The following is a 17128-nucleotide window of genomic DNA, read 5'->3' as shown; positions in this document are numbered from 1 at the left end:
CCAGCATGCATTTGCATGCTGGCAGGCCCCCATTCCCCCCAACGATGCAAAGCACGCCCCCCCACGACAGGGGACTGGAGGTCCCCCTGATGATCCCACCCCCCTCCCCCAGGTTCAGGGAGGGCTGGAGATCCGGTGGGTCTCCAGCCCCGCCCCCAAACCCCCAGAAAAAGACTCCCTGGTGGTCCAGTGGCCGAGGGTCAACCCCCTCCTTCCCTCCTTACCAGGGAGTGACAGGGGTGGGCGGTCCTCCAGCCCACCCCAACTCCCCGAGTTGTCTGCCGCCGAATCCCTGGTAAAAAGAACCCCCGAACCCCCTCCCGGCCCCCCTACCTTAGTTGGAGGAGGGACGCAGCCTGCCTCCCTCCTCTTCCTTTGACGCCGCAAAATGGCGGCACACAGCCCCGCCCAGTGCATCCTGGGATGCGCTGGGAGGGGCTACACACCATATAAGGACCTCCAGCCCCTGTGTTTGACAGGTTTGGGATTTTGACAGCCCAGACCTGTCAAACAAGTGCAGGAGGATTTTGCTGAGCGCATGCTCGGCACAATTTGCCCGCACTTCTACGCCATGATCAGAGATAATTGCGCTGCTTAAATCTGCATGCATTATCTCTGATCATAGGTGTAATAGCACCCCGCGCTGTTCCAGCACTAGTTTAGAGCAGCGCGGAGCTTTTGATCATGAGGGTATCAGTGTTATCTAGGACTATGAATTCAGGTCTGTAAGAGGGAGGTTATGACCCATCCATTCCAGAGCGTTAAATTTCTACTTTCTGTCATCTTTTTACCTTCCTTCATTGACCGCTCTCTACCTGGGGCCGGGTAACTGTGAATAGTCCCCACAGATTATTTCTGCTTATCTAGTACGTACCACGAGAAGATCATTAAATAAGAAGATTTCTCGTTGATGTAGACCAAGCTTCTGAGGTTTATTGGGGTCTGGAACTTCAAAGAGACGACAGTAGCAGACAAGTCTGCGATGGGGTAAGGATAGCACCTGTAGGTTGAAAAATACCATGCACATTTCAGTCAACAACCAAAGTTTTGCTGAATGTAAACTCTGTCTTCTGAAACTCCAAACATTGCTAAGAGTTTAGGACCACTTGACTAGCTCTTTACAAGTCTTCATGCAGATCTGAAGCACAGAGTTCGAAATGACATGTCAAAGAATTTAATAAAAAATCAATCTATGATAGCAGAGACCTATTTCCTTAAGAGTTCTCTCTCATATTCATGTCTTGCAGTTACCATTCATAAAACCAAGCGTTATTGAACTATGCCACACTTGTAGTCTAAGAATGATGATGTAAAGTAGTTTTGCTGTAGGATGCACGGAATAATGAAGTTTTATGAGTTGCAGGAAAAATATTGGCATTTTCAGTGGCTGAATGAGTTCATATTTTAATTAATATGCTTATGACACAGAGGAAAAAGTGGCATGCATAACACAAACAAAAGCTGGTTTGAATCATTCAATAACTTCATTTTTTCAGGAGAGAAAAAAATTATTAAAAACAATCTTCTGTTTTCACTATTACATGTTGCTGAGAAATAAAAGTTATTCTGAATTGAGGACCAATTCATTTTTTTTAGGTTAGTGGTTTCCAAACCTGCACTGCTTCCATTACAGGCAAATCTATCTCATACATATTCACTGAGGAAAACCCAACTGTCTGGGGGTTTCATCGAGATAGGCATGGAAACTCTTGCTCTAGATCTTGTCAGACACATAAAATTCTGCTACTGATTTAATTCTAAACTCAGTTTAATAATTTTTCACATATAAAGATATAATGTAATACAGAATACATAAAAACAACAAAATTAATTTATATAGTTCTGAAATGAATAATATACTTGCTGAGAAGTGCTTTTAAGATTTTTGTGTTAGGGTTACCAAACAGCTCTATTTTTTCCCGCACAGCTGGAACCAGTCTTGGTCTTATCACACTGAATGCTTGGGGGGTGGGGGGGGGGGGGGGGGGGAAGGCTAGGTAGGCAGAGGGGTAAAATAATCAGGAATGGTCAGCCAGTTATTTTGGTGGGAGGGGGTTGAAAAAAAAATCCAAGTTGAATCATCTGGTCATTTCTGATTTTGAACATGAACCCTATGGTTTATTTGAAAAGCAAACGGATTTGAAATTTGTGATAGGCATATACTGTGAGAGCTATTGCAGAACTGTGCCTCTTAATTGGAGCACACTTATCCTAACAGAAAAGATAATAGCTTTAACTGTTCCTAGTACAGAACTTTTAATACTCAGAGATGGGTAGAATGATGGTTATTGCAAACCTCATCTCTAATCTGGGTATTTAGCTGTCAGGCAAAGGCACCCATGGGGTTACAGCTGGAGCCTTAACAGTAGGGTTAACAGAACGTATGATTTTCATCACTGTTTAAAAAATTACAATGTTCATGTTGTACAGCAGAACAGCTGGTCAATTATAACAGTGTTTATGACATTTGACTCCTTTCTAAACACACTATGGTCCATTGCATCCATTTGTATTTTATTCATTTTGTTCCTTTTATGTTTCAAACAGTAAAAGATGCCCGTTTCAGGCTGAAATGAAACGGGAGTTAGCAAGGGGATTGCACAGGAATGTTTGCAGTGTGCACACCCACTGCACCCCCTTTCCCACCCCACGCAGGTCGTCAATAGCGCCGCTCTCCCCTCCTCGTCCGGCCACCCACCGAACATACCTGGCGAAAAAGGATCAGCTGTTTTGTAGAAGCACGACGGCACCGCAGGCAGCCAGCAGACCTTTTGACTGTGAAGGTGCTCCTCCTCTGGTGTCTGAGGTCGCGTTTTGTGGCAGTTGGGAACGGTCGTGTTGGGCGCCATTTTTGTTTCATCGGCGCACTGAGGTGATTGTGAGGCAGGGGGAGGAGTGTTTCCCTACTCCCCCCTTTCCGTTGCGTTCGTGTCGTTCCTCATTGGTGGAAATTGCAACTCCCCCCTTTCTATGGCGTTCGTTTCGTTCATCGTTCATTGAAATTGCTCCGCCCGCGACGTCATGACGTTCAATGCGAGGGCGTGACAGACAGACATGGTGAGTGGAGAGGCTTCACCACCATGAAGTTACGAACCCTTCACGGAAGTGGCTGGAGCTTGGGGGCCTCAAGAGAACGTTCAGGTAGCAAATTATGTCTGGGATGGGCATGGCTGGCGGCGGGTGTATGAGTGAGAGTGAGTGGTGGCTGACAGGCTACAACAGTACAGGGCTTGAGTGTTTCCCTGCCACACTGTGAGCTTCAGAATTGGAGGTGAGAATTATTAATATAGATATATATCTATTATATTTCACTTATTATGCGCTTTGATTAGTGTTTATATGTACAGTTACCATTTTTATTTGTAATTTACACCAATCGTTACAGAAATGTGTTTATGTACTGTAACAATTCTCATGCTATATGCTGTCTTCATACTCTATTTCTTATGATTCATTCATCGGTGTTTTTGGCAAACACAATATGGCCTACTTTAAATTTTAGAGGTTCATCTATTATGCTTTTTTATGTTCAAGTGTATATATTTTTAAGACTTCATTTATTATCTTTTTTATGGATTTATGTGTTATTTGTGCTTTTAGATGTAATTCATATTTATTTATGCACAATTTATAGACTCCTGAGGCAGGCACACACAGCTGCTGTGTCAAGTCTTTTTGATGTACCTTCAATAAACACCATTCAGTTGGACAGATACGTTGCCTTAGTGGTTTTTGGAAGTGCCTACGCTTCAGCCTACTCCTTGGTTTGTTGTACTACAATCATAGGGATTGGTTTTCCTCCGCCTATTTTCTATACCCCTGAAGAAGATTAGGTGCTCAATGGATGAAACCTCAGACCCTGTGCAGGTGCACCTTGAAGTACCAGAAAATGGCTTTGAGATAAATGAAGAGTAAAAAGAAGGACCCCCCCCCCCCCCCCCTCCACACACACACAAAACAATAGCAACTGCAGTTATTACTCTTCCTTATTGGGACTTTGATAACTGTTTGATTGCCTCACTGCTTGTTACTTGCTTTGAGGTAAAGAAAATCATGAGCATTTGGTCTCCTTTCTGACCTGGGATCTGACGAAGAAGGGCAACCTTCGAAAGCTAATCAAGAAATGTATTAAGTTATGTCCAATAAAAAAGGTATCATCTTATTTTCTTTTCCATGTTTTATTTTGTTTGATTTCTATTGATGACCTGGGAAAGAAAGTGGGGTAAAGTTTGTAGACAACGGCTTGCTTAGTGGTCATGGGCAAGTGGGCTGTTAGGAGATGAACTATTTTGGGGACAAAAGCAGTGTGGAAGTACATCAAAGCGCTTAGGATTTGCCTAAGCTGGAGGTTTAAGGCAATTGCCAGAGGTTTGAGGAACTCTTAACAGAAGACAAGGAGGAAAGTAAGAAGCTTTCGCGTTATAAATGATCTCAAGAATTTTATCAGAAGAGAGGAATCCTGAATAAGGAGTCAAGGAGTTGGAGAGGAAAAGAAGAATAAGACTCCAGACAGAAGAGGAAATTGATAGATGAAAAATGAATTGACTCTCAATTTGGATCTGCAGTTATGTTTGGCTACTGCCTATGAAGATAACAGATGAACTTCATTTCACTTTTGTTATGTTTCTATTACAAACAAACTTCTGGAATGGACACAGAAATTTTCTAAGAAACTGGGGCCCAGATGCACTAACATCCCCATTAAGAATCCATTCATATTTTCAAATCGGTAAAAATTACCGATTTGGAAATGCTGATGGATTCTCAAAGAGAAATCGCATGCAAATGAGCTGCTCATTGTTTTTGCAACCCAGCTCATTTGCATGCAATAGGGGGGGAAGCCAGTTGGCCAGCTGAGCATGCGCAGAGCAGCCCATCGCTAAGCGTGGCTGCACTGTGTTTGCTACAGATAGCTCTCATACATACAGACAAGCAGCGTGTATGAGAACCAGCGTAGCTTTTTTTTTTTTCTTTAAAAACAAGCCAGGAGCCTGTACTCTTTTGCCTGGGGGGGGGGGGGGGGGGGGGTTTCTACTGATGCCGGGAGTCTGGAGTTAGCTCCCATGGACTCCGGGGTTCTCTTCTCTCCTCTGCCACCCCTGCATCCTTGCCAGGGGCAGGACAGGGCAGCAGCAGCACAAGAACTCCTGCGGCTCTCCCTCATCTCTGCCTGACCCCCGGACAGCTGAAGCAGGGACTCATCAGCTCCCTACAGCCTTTCAGGTTGGATTTTTGTCACACTTTTTTATGTGCTGGTTAAAAGCAGTCCTTCTGCCCTGATATTTTGTTGTATTATATGCATTCAATGCACTGTGTAATAGATAGCACTGTGTACTGGGGTCCCTCCCCCCTACAGTTTGTATTGTCCTGTGATTGACTCCTTGTGAGCTTTTCCTATTGGCTCTCAGGTCTAAGCTAGGGCCAGCCTTCCCTCTCTGCCCCTGGGCTGTTCAGAGTACCAGTTTTTGCTAGCATACCTTTGAGATGAGCAGCTATTCTAGGGGCTGATCTCTCCTTAATCTACTGCAATTCCATCAAGATTTTTCACCATCTCCCCAAATCATTCCCCATTCATTTCCCCTGAGTTTCTCCCCCTTATTCCTCTTTGAGTGTAACAGTTTTTCTTCTCAGCTGGGCTGTGGTTCAGGCCATCTTCTTGCCTCTGAGGTGGCTAGATGCAGACTCCATTTGCAGAAGGCAACAATTCTCTACCAAGCAACTGAATGTAAGTTGGATTTTCTTTGTTTATTATGAGCGCTATCATAAAGAAGATTTGCTTAAGAATTGAGAGTCTACTGGTAAAGCTAGCTTCTACTTGGGGATGGTTTAGCTGGCTGTTTAAGCTACACTATACTTTTTCTAGAACAGAACATGGTTACCTCATTTTTTGATTGGGATTTTGCTCTATTTCTGTACAAGTGTGTTACTTGATACTGTAAATTAAAAATTGCATAAATAAAAAAAATAAAAAGGTCTATTTTTGTAACAGTTTGAAACAGATTTTGTGCAGAGATTACAAGGGATTCTAGTGAACAGACATGCCTTTTTAGATGCAGGACTTTCAAGGCTGTTTTATTTATTTGTTTGTTTTTTACCTTTGTTACCTAAGGACTGAAGCACAAAATAATACAGATATTTCTCTGCTGTTGATGAATAAGCAGTTTCTGCAGGGCTGACTGACCACACTCATCCTCTCCAGGAAACAGGCATAGAAGTGAGATTGTAACTCTCAGCAAGTACTATTTCCTTACCATTCCACTGTTAATTGCTGCCAAAGATGAACTGGCTTTTTTAAATACAGCATACCTACTACTAACAATAAGAAGTCATGCCATATCAGCCCTGGAAACTGCTGAGGACAAATGGATTGTCCTCTGACACAAGTACACAGTGAAAGATCCTTCATCTATCTTAACATCAAGAAACACTTTGGCCTAGTAAAACAAAGATCCGCATGCATTCAAGTATTTTCTGGGAAAGAAGAAATTATAGCTTCCCCTGTTTCTGTAAGAAGATACAAACCCAAGAGGCAAAAAACATAATTATTTGCACACAACTGCCTATTACATAAGTACATAAGTACATAAGTAGTGCCATACTGGGAAAGACCAAAGGTCCATCCAGCCCAGCATCCTGTCACCGACAGTGGCCAATCCAGGTCAAGGGCACCTGGCACGCTCCCCAAACGTAAAAACATTCCAGACAAGTTATACCTAAAAATGCGGAATTTTTCCAAGTCCATTTAATAGCGGTCTATGGACTTGTCCTTTAGGAATCTATCTAACCCCTTACCATTTAGAATCCCCTACCACTAACAATCCAAAAGGAGTCATGGATTTGACATATTGCCTTTCTATGGGTAGAACTGAAGTGGTTTACATGTACTAAATGCAGACACTTTTTCTGTCCCTAGTGGGCTCACAATCTAAGTTCTGTAGCTGGGGCAATGGCGAGTTAAGTGACTTGCCCAGGGTCACAAGGAGCTACACTTCCCCAGGTTTACAGCTCACTGCACTAACCATTAGGCTACTCCTCCACTACTAGGAAATCTGGTCCTAATAAATGCCAGGTCAGCCACTAAAAAAATTCCTATGATGTCATCAGTGAATACCACCTATATAAATTCTGGGCATAACTGAGACCAGGCTGGATAAAATGGAGGCATTCCATTTGCCCCACAGGATTCATCATCCAGCATCAGCCAAGAGCAAGAAAGAGGGGTGGAAGGGTAGCAGTCCTGATCCAAGATATAATCAAACTGCACAGTCATTGTTCCCCACCTGTCTGAGTCAGAATGCCTTTTAATTCAGCTAGGAGATAAGGCGGTTAGCTTAGCGGAGTTTTAAAAAGGTTTGGGCGGCTTCCTAAAGAAAAAGTCCATAGACTATTATTAAATGGATGGGGGAGAATCCACTATTTCTGGGATTAGCAGTATAGAATGTTTTGTACTTTTTTGGGATCTTGCCAGGTATTTGTGACCTGGATTGGCCACTGTTGTTAACAGGATGCTGGGCTTGATGGACCTTTCGTCTTTCCCAGTATGGCAATACTTATGTACTATCCACTGTGACTATTGATAGTTTACAGAGAACTCTGCAACACATCATCTTTGCAAGAACTCTGGTGACAGAGGTAACCCTGAGCTTCCCTAGGTTAGTGATTATAAAAGGTTTTAAGTGACTTATTGAAACTTCTAACATCACCACTGCTGCTTTCCTTGATATGATGAGCACTCTAGAATTCACACAGGTTATCAAACCTCCAACCCATGAAAAAGTCCACACTCCTAGAGTGGGTGTCATGGGGATGACACTTCTGAACACAAGGCTGATGGTGTTAAGATAATACCCCTATCATGAACAGATCATTTTCTGATTAAAAAAAGTTCTTTAAAGGGCAACCTAAAACAGATGGGCCTGTCCAGAGTTTGGAAGGAAATTCAAGACACGAGAAATCTGACTGCAGAGAGATCCTAGAGGCCTTGTCCTACCCCTATGTGGATGAAAAGATGATTGCAGTGTCAGAATAGGTTGACATCTGGAATACATACTTAGCAAGAACTTTAGAAAAAAATGACTTCACAAAAGAAGGTCCTATGCTTCACACAAATACTCCCGGTGCTTCTCCCCACAACTACAGGTCCTTAAACATCAAGGATGTAAACTTGAAAGAAAATGGTAGAAATCTCACCTAAATACTACACGACTCACAATCAGGATTCCACCCCCACCATAGTACTGAAACTGTCCTAGTCACTCTCCTGGCCAAATTCAAGCAGGAAATAGCTACAGGTAAAAGCATACTCCTCCTCCAATTCGACATGTCGAATGCATTCAACATGGTAAACTACCGTATACTACTAAGACTCCTTGACCACTTCGGGATTGATGGAAATATACTTAATTGGATCAAGGGTTTTCTAACCACCAGAACATACCAAGTAAAATCAAAGTCAAACATATCACCACCGTGGAAAGCAGCCTGCGGAGTACCTCAAGGATCACCATTATCACCAATACTCTTCAACATAATGATGACCCCACTGGTAAAAGACCCTATCCAATCAAGGCCTCAACCCATTCATATATGCAGACGATGTTACAATCTACATTCCCTTCAGACATGATTTGACAGAAATAACCAATGAAATCATGGACTCATGGGCAAACTCATTCCAACTGAAACTGAACACAAAAAAACACACTGCCTCATCCTCTCATCTCAACATAACAAGTACAAACCCACAACCATAAACACCCCAGGACACACCCTCCCTACCTCAGACAGCCTAAAAATACTCGGCGTCACAATCGACTGCAACCTTACTCTTGAGAGCCATGTAAACTCCGTAATAAAGAAAATGTTCTACTCAATGTGGAAACTTAAACACGTAAAACCTTTCTTCCCGAGGGAAATTTTTCGAAACCTAATACAATCAATGGTCCTAAGCCATGCAGATTATTGCAACGGAATCTATGCGGGATGTAAAGAACAATTCACAAAAAAAACTCCAGACCCACCCAAAACACAGCAGCCAGGCTGATATTTGGTAAAACACAATTCAAAAGTGCTAAACCCCTCCGAGAAAAGCTGCACTGGCTCCCATTCAAAATCTGCACACTAGTCCACAAACTTATCTACGCCGTAGTCCCAGGATACATGATAGACCTTATAGACTTACAAACCAGAAACAGAACTGGATCATCACGAACATACCTAAACCTACATTACCCAAATTGCAAAGGACTCAAATACAAAACAACCTATACATCTAGCTTCTCCTACATAAGCGCACAAATATGGAACGCACTCCCAAAAGCTATGAAAACAATCCATGACCACCTAAACTTCAGGAAATCACTAAAAACCAACCTCTTCAAAAAGGCTTACCCCACCGATCCAACGTAAATCCCCACAACCAGCAACACAGCAAAACCAATTATCATACTGGACAATATACAATCTTCCCTCCCTTCGACCCTCATGGTGCCTGAAACACACCTACCTTATTCGACCACAATATAACCTTGTATTTGTTCTCAACCGGACTTGGCGAACGCCTTTACGGTACTATGTAAGCCACATTGAGCCTGCAAATAGGTGGGAAAATGTGGGGTACAAATGTAACAAATTAAATAAATGAAGACAGGCCTTAACAGCAGCCAAAGAATACTATTTCTCTCAATGCATTGAACGGACTGAAAATTCAACCAAGCAGCTATTCAAAATAGTAAACTGGCAACCTCCCACAAGAGAACCATTGTTGCCAGTCCAAACAAGACAGCAATGATTTGCCACTTACTTTGCCAAACAAAATTAAAGATCTTCATCAGGCCCTACAGGTAGTTCCATTGAGCTTCCCAAAAGATAATGAGGAGATCTGGGACTCATTCAACCAATTCACAGAGGAGGCTCTCAAAAAAATCTAAAAAGGTCTATGGCTGACATTCTACCTTCTTGACCCCTCTTCCCCTGTAAAGAAAGTACAACTAGCAAACATAGATCTCATTGCAGAGGCCACTAAAATGGTTAACTCCTTTCTTGTGGAGGGCAGCTAGCAACAACACTAAAAAAATGGCTGTGGCATGCCCCATACTGAAAAAGATCTCCCTTGACCAGGACAAGTTTGAAAAATACTGACCAGTTTCTAGCATCATTTTCCGGGCAAAATTTACAGAATAGACTGTCTGCTTTCAACTCAATTACTTGCTAAAAGACTATAAGAACATAACATAAGAATAGCCATACTGGGTCAGAACTATGGTCCATCCAGCCCAGTTTCCTGTTTCCAACAGTGGCCAATTTGGGTCACAAGTACCTGGCAAAAACCCAAACAGTAGCAACATTCCATGTTACCAATCCCAAGGCACGCAGTGGCTTCCCTATGTCTATCTCAATAGCTGACTACGGACCTTTCCTCCAGAAACTTGTCCAAACCTTTTTTTAAACCCAGATACGCTAACCACTGCTACCACATCCTCTTGCAACAAGTTCTAGAGCTTAGCTATTTGTTGAGTGAAAAAATATTTCCTTCTGTTTTAAAAGTATTTCCTTGTAACTTCCTTGAGTGTCCCCTAGTCTTTGTACCAGTGGCGTAGGAAGGGGGGCGGGAGGGGCGGTCCGCCCCGGGTGCACGCGCTCGGGGGGTGCCGGCCCCGCTGGTTCCCTGCTCCCTCTGCACTTCCGGGGCAGAGAGAGCAGGGAACCAGCGGGGCCAACGCAGCTCCGAGTGACGTGCACTCGGGGTGGATCGGCCCTCCCGCAGGTAAGAATGCGGTCCGGGGGGGGTGTGCCGCAGGGGGGGGGGGTCGCGCCGTGCTGCACCCGGGGGGGGGGTGTGCAGCGGCGATCCGCCACGGGTGCCATTAGCCCTCACTACTGCACTGCTTTGTACTTTTTGAAAGAGTTAAAAAATCAATTCACTTTTACCCGTTCTACTCCAATCAGGATTTTGTAGACCTCAATCATATCTCCCCTCAACTGTCTACTTTCCAAGTTAAAGAGCACTAATCTCTTTAGCCTTTTCTCATGAGAGGAGTTCCATACCCTTTATCATTTTGGTCGCTCTTTGAACCTTTTCTAATCCTGCTACATCTTGAGATACGGCGACCAGAACTGAACGCAATACTCAAGGTGAGGTTGCACCATGGAGCGATACAGAGCCATTATAGTATTCTTGGTCTTATTTTCCATCTCATTCCTAATAATTCCTAGAATCCCATTTGCTTTTTTGACTGCTGTCACCACACACTGGTTAGAAGATTTTAGTGTATTGTTTGCAAACACACTTTTTCTTGCATCAGGTAACTATGATTCAGATTATTCTTCCCAATGTGTATCACTTTGCATTTGTCCACAATAAATTTCATCTGCCACTTGGATGTCCGGTCTTCCAATTTCCTAACAATTTTTCACAGTCCGCATGCGCTTTAACAACTTTGAATAGTTTTGTATCATCTGCAAATTTTATCACCTCACTTATCATTCCTATGTTATAGGTACCCACATGTACCAATACAACTGGTTGCTCCCCAGCACTATCTAAAATCCTATCTAGGTGATGCATGAGGTCTGCCACCTTTGCACCAGGGAGGCAAGTGACCAGCCGATCCTCTTGTCCACCAGCCACCCAGCTATCTAACATGCCTAATGATGGAATCGCCAAATACAACAGATGTCCTAAACCTTCCCTCCTGGGCAGAAACTCCTGGAGACACATCCTTGGTGTGAAAGGATATTGCATCCCCTGGTGGTCGGTCCTGGTTACAGGATTACTTCCTACTTCACCCATGTCAGACTGGTTTCAGACCTGGGCGTTGTACAGAAACAATTCTTGCATCCCTGCTTGATAATTTCCACAGAAACCATCAGCAAAAAAAACATAACAGGGGTTCTGCCTCAATACAAATGATGCTGGATTTATCAGCAGTTTGACATTGTAGATCATAATATCATACTAGAATGCCTTGCAGAAACAGGTTCTCAGTGGCAACTACCACAGGTATCTATACTATTACTTATTTTATTTAATATCTACCTCAAATCTTTAGATGAGCTGCTTTGGTTGATGGACACAAAAGTCTATTTCTTTGCAGATGATGTGTAGCTACTCATACCCACTCAACCAAATCTACCCATAGCTTTGAGTAAATAGACTACCTAACAGGAACTCCAAGTAAAACAGATTCTGTGGGTACCTAACACAAGTGGACAGGTACCTGACTTCATAATACCATTTGGGAAGTATGAATTCCCCCTAAAATCACTGGTCAGGAATCTTAGGATATTGGTAAACTCATCACTTACTTCGATCACGCAAATTCAAACAACCTTTTAAAAACTGCTTCTATCATCCTGAAATACGCATGCAATGTAATTGGCTAACAAGCTGTTAATGAGCAATAATTGGACACTAATAACCAATTATTGACATTAATTGGCACCAATTAGGATTTGCACATACATATGGCTGTGTGGTGTTCTATAACGCAGGGCGCCTAAATCCCATAGTGTGCAACCCAAAAGGGGGTGTGGCCATGGGAAGGTCAGGGGCATTCCAAAACGTTGGGCAGATTATTACAAAAAATAATGGGTCAATGCAACTTATGCACTAACATTTACAGTAGGTTTCAACAGGCATAAGTCTGATGCCCAAAGTTAGGGTAGGGGAATTGGCACTATGTACAATTCTATATAGAGCACACACCCTTTACAGAATTGCGCTTAGCACCAGTCTTTTCCAGCATCCATTTTTGAGCACCATTTATAGAATCTGGCCCACTGTTTCTAAATATATATCAATGACAAGAACTGCTCCATTTTCTGTTGACATGGTAAGACTATATTTCAGGTCACAGCTCAGGGGATACAGGATTTCAAAGATGAGGGACTTCTCATTCAATTTTGAACAGATTCTCAGATTTGATATTTCCTGCTTATGGTAAGGTGGGGGCTGGATAGTTTAGGTGAATGGTCACAGCATACAGACCTTTTCACCTCTGATTACCAGTTCAAATCCCAGCTAAGGGGGCCTTGAGAAACAAGATGGTGATTTCAGTCCATAGCAGGGTTCAAATTCTGCCCTCTGTCAGATTTCTATCAATTCTGCAGTACACTTCATCAGTGATGTGTGATGAAGACAAAGTGATTTAGTTCAGGTAATCTAAACAAGTGCTGATCAAACATTTTGGTGATTAATTAAAGTAACATACAGTATGAAAAGAGAACACAGAGCATGAATTGACATCTACTGTTGGGATTATTTTGCTATATCAATATATAGAAATAAATAGAAAACAGTCTAAACATTAACTATTGACACACTACAAACAAGCCCACACTCCCAATACTCAAGAACGAGAGTGAATGAAAGAGATGTTAGTACAAAGCAGAGGTCTGAGAATTAGCAGGACTCTAGTCTAGCATGGAGTGTAAGCCATGAATCAATATGAAAAGAAATACCTACACAACCAAGTCCATGATGGAGAGATCCAATCTACAGTGGAAAGACACATACAATTTCATTAAACTTCGGAAAAACACAGCACCACATCAAAGTAAACACATGATGAGCGTGTTAGTCAAAATCTCATGGAGTGACACACACTTTGGCACAGGTTAAAATAAATGTGACTGTTGGTTGCTAATTTTTTCCTTATAGTCTTAGCTGTTAATTCTTAGCAATGTTTGGAATGTCGTAGCTGAAAGAAACATATTGTTTTCAATGACAAAACATTATGCAAAACAAACAATCATTGTCACTTGGTCATCACTCAAATTGATTTTGAGGTCTTGAAACAAGCTGATGTTTTAAAGCAACAGTACTAGCTCTTGTCCTCACAAAATCAACCTGATCTATTTTCAAATAATCCTGCTTCTACTTTGCGTCTCACTCCTAGGTTTCCATTTTCCTTTTGTATGAACAGTTTATTTCTTATGTTAAGTTTAGGAGGCAATTCTATAAATTGGTGCCAGAAAGTAGGCATCTCAACGGGGCACCCTGGATTCTATACAGCGTGTCTAGAAATAAGCGACGAAATCCAAGCAGATTCTATAACAGCGCGTGCAACGTAATTGGCTTAAAAACAAACTAATCAGCTTTGATAACAGCACTTTACAAGCAATAATGAGCACTAATTGGTAATAATTTGAATTTACACACACAACTTTCTAAGAGTACTCTGTAACACATTGCATCCAATTTCTAACAGGCACAGACAAAAAGGGATGTGGTTATGGGTGGGGAAATGGGCATTTTGTGGGTATTCCAAAATTTACATGTATAGTTATAGAATATGGCCCTCTGTGCCTAAATCTACACACCAGGATTTTACACCATGTTTTTGCTGGTGTAAATGGAGGCATGTAGATTTCGGCACTACAATTGCTGCCTAAGCATATTCTATATACTATGCCTAAATCTAGGCGTGGCTTACAGAATATGCTTAGGCAGAAATGTTTTCCGCGTGGATTTTTTTTAGGTGCCATATTTAGAATCCCCCCTTACCGCCAAATTTCAAATGGTTTCTGGGCACACCTAAGCTGTTATAAAATACTAGTGCAACAACACTTTGTTATGTAAATGGCTGGTGCACCTAAGATCCCCATGCTCTGCCCATATGTACGCAGTTATGCGCTAAATGATTTACGTGTGTTGGATACAGAACAGCACCTAGCACTCATGTGTTTAACTTTCAGTTACTGATACCAATCACAAGTCAATTACACACACTACTGGTGCCTAAATTTAGGTGCCAACTTAAAGAATTGCCTTTATAATATTTTGCTATAAACTGTAATTGGTTTTCTCTATGGCTACACTTCATGGTCTTACAGGTCTCCTTTCCTAGGTCCACTCTTTATTTACTTCAGATGGAGTTCATACAGTACAGTTGCTGGTGATTTGTCCGTGGATTCTTATGAGGGTCAACATAGATACATAAATAATTTACTTAAATTGAAAAAGGCCAGCCTTTGGTACCTCAGTCAGGTCTTGCAATTGCCTGGAAAGACTGGACCTGGGGATTTTGTGCAGGTAGTAATCACAGCCCCTAAGGAGTTGGGGAGGAAGCTGTGGTCAATATTGATACCTGGTGGCTGGACATAAAGAGCACAGAAAGAGTCCCTGGTGCTCTGAACTACTGATGCAATGGTCATACCAGGGGCGTAGCCAGACCTCGACAGGAGGGGGGGGGGCACATTTTAGCCTGCCTCCCCCAGCCACCGACCCCCCCACCCCACCACTTTCAACACCCCCGCCACTTTTGACCCTCCCCCACCGCCGCCAGGTACCTTTGCAGGCGGGGGTTGGGGACCCCCGCCAGCCTTAGTCTTCTTCAGCACCGGTCTCCGGTGCGTTCGCTGATCTGTGCTGTGAGTCCTGATTCCTGACATCCTGCATGCACATCCTGCATGTTCCAACATGCAAGACGTGCGTGCAGGACATGCATGCAGGACGTCAGGACTCACAGCACAGATCAGCGAACGCACTGGAGAGACTGGTGCTGAAGAAGACTAAGGCTGGCGGGGGTTGGGGACCCCCGCCAGCAAAGGTACCTGGCGGCGGCGGGGGAGGGTCGGCGTTGGTGGCAGGGGGTCAAAAGTGGCAGGGGGGGTCGGCATCAGCAGCAGGGGGGTCAAAAGTAGAGGGGGCTAGGGCTAATGGGTCATACTAGAAAATAGTGAGAGGGTTTATAAAAGCATTTCTAAGTAGTTATAAATTAATGCTCATGGCACCAGGATCTCACCACTGGTTCTGAATAAACTACAAGAAAAAGTAGAAAAAAAAAGGAACTACTGGCCAAAAAATTAGAAATCAAAATGAAGGGACAGTCTAAACAGGAAATGCTTTCAAAAACTTGCATTCCTAAAAAATATAAATCAGAAAAAGAGTTAATCTGAATCTACCTATTCGTTCAAGTACCAAGTTATTTAATATATTTTGCTAGTACTGTAGCTTTAAAAAGTTTGCTTCAACAGACCCAAAACAGGATTCATCAGCATCACTTGATTTATATATCTTCCTTCCTGTCCTTTTCTTGCATCAACCATTTTGGACCAGATGCTCCACATGTCAATGATAGACATTGGCAAAACGACACAATGCCACACAAATAAACCACATATTGATAATTACACAGAAAAGGACACATTCTCAAAAGTGTAATATAAATGATTTCATAACTAGCAATCAGTAGTGGGCTAGCACAGTAAGTTCTATCAGGTTTTGAGCGGAAATAGTTCTAGATCATAAGATTTGTATTTCTGCATCCATTCATTTGTAGCCAATTGTATATCTGCTCATACCATCTGCCACGTCTGCACTTCCTTTTACTAGACGAGAGCAGAGTAGGTATATGAATATAGAGACATATTCACAAGTATTGTCAAAAAAATATAGGGTTTGGGTTGTAAAGTTTATTTTCATAATCTGCCATTTATTTCTGTTAAGCTTTTGGAAGCAACACTTGAACACTAGGACAAATCACAAAGACAGAAAGCATGTGTTCTCTGTTTTAAAAAACCACCAAGAGGGGCCAAATTGACAAGATATGATTTACAGATCGGCATTGGTTAGAACCAACAAAACTGTGAATTTCTGCTAGAGTTTGCAAAGTTTGCAAATTAACTGCTACACAGGTAACAGGCATGCTCAAATTCCCCCTTCATGCACGCATTCTCATCCATGAGGATATCTATGAAGGAAAGCCCCATGGAGGTAAGGATCACCCAAAGTTAGGTGCTGGGATGATGTGTGCTAAGCGCCAAATTTTAAATCACCAATTCTATAGCCAGTGCGTGTAACTGCCTGACGCCCCCTTGACCTGCCCATGCCTCTCCCAGGTCCATGTCCCCTGCAGATGCACATGATGGATTTTGGGCATGCGACTTATAAAACAGTGATTAACGGCAGTTATGTGTGTAACTGCTAATTAGTGCCAATTAGCATCAATTAATACCAATTATAGCAAATTGGTTGTTAATGCCAATTAGCATCTAATTATTCAATTAAATTATGTGTGCAACTGACACTAAGTGTAAGTTTGGGTGCGCAAGTTCATAGAATTAGAAGGCATGAATCTTTTGTAACTGCATTCAGTAATACAGCTGAGCACAGAGTAATGAAATG

At 42.5% G+C, this 17128-nt stretch overlaps 1 protein-coding gene across 5 annotated transcripts in view; it reads right to left on the bottom strand.

The window, feature by feature from the left end:
• IQSEC1 (IQ motif and Sec7 domain 1) overlaps positions 1-17128 on the bottom strand; it is a 998050-nt gene that overhangs the window by 34534 nt on the left and 946388 nt on the right. For 4 of the 5 annotated variants that reach the window (XM_030208312.1, XM_030208316.1, XM_030208315.1 and 1 more), the window contains 2 exons: positions 13466-13495; positions 875-1000 (listed from right to left, as the gene is read on the bottom strand). In XM_030208312.1, coding sequence (XP_030064172.1) covers positions 875-1000; positions 13466-13495 — 156 coding nt within the window. The remainder of the gene's footprint in view (positions 1-874; positions 1001-13465; positions 13496-17128) is intronic. The other variant, XM_030208313.1, reaches the window with a different exon arrangement.

Source organism: Microcaecilia unicolor, chromosome 6 (genome assembly GCF_901765095.1).
Source record: "Microcaecilia unicolor chromosome 6, aMicUni1.1, whole genome shotgun sequence".
NCBI classification, from domain to species: Eukaryota; Metazoa; Chordata; class Amphibia; order Gymnophiona; family Siphonopidae; genus Microcaecilia; species Microcaecilia unicolor.
This window is presented reverse-complemented; position numbering and strand designations above follow the sequence as displayed.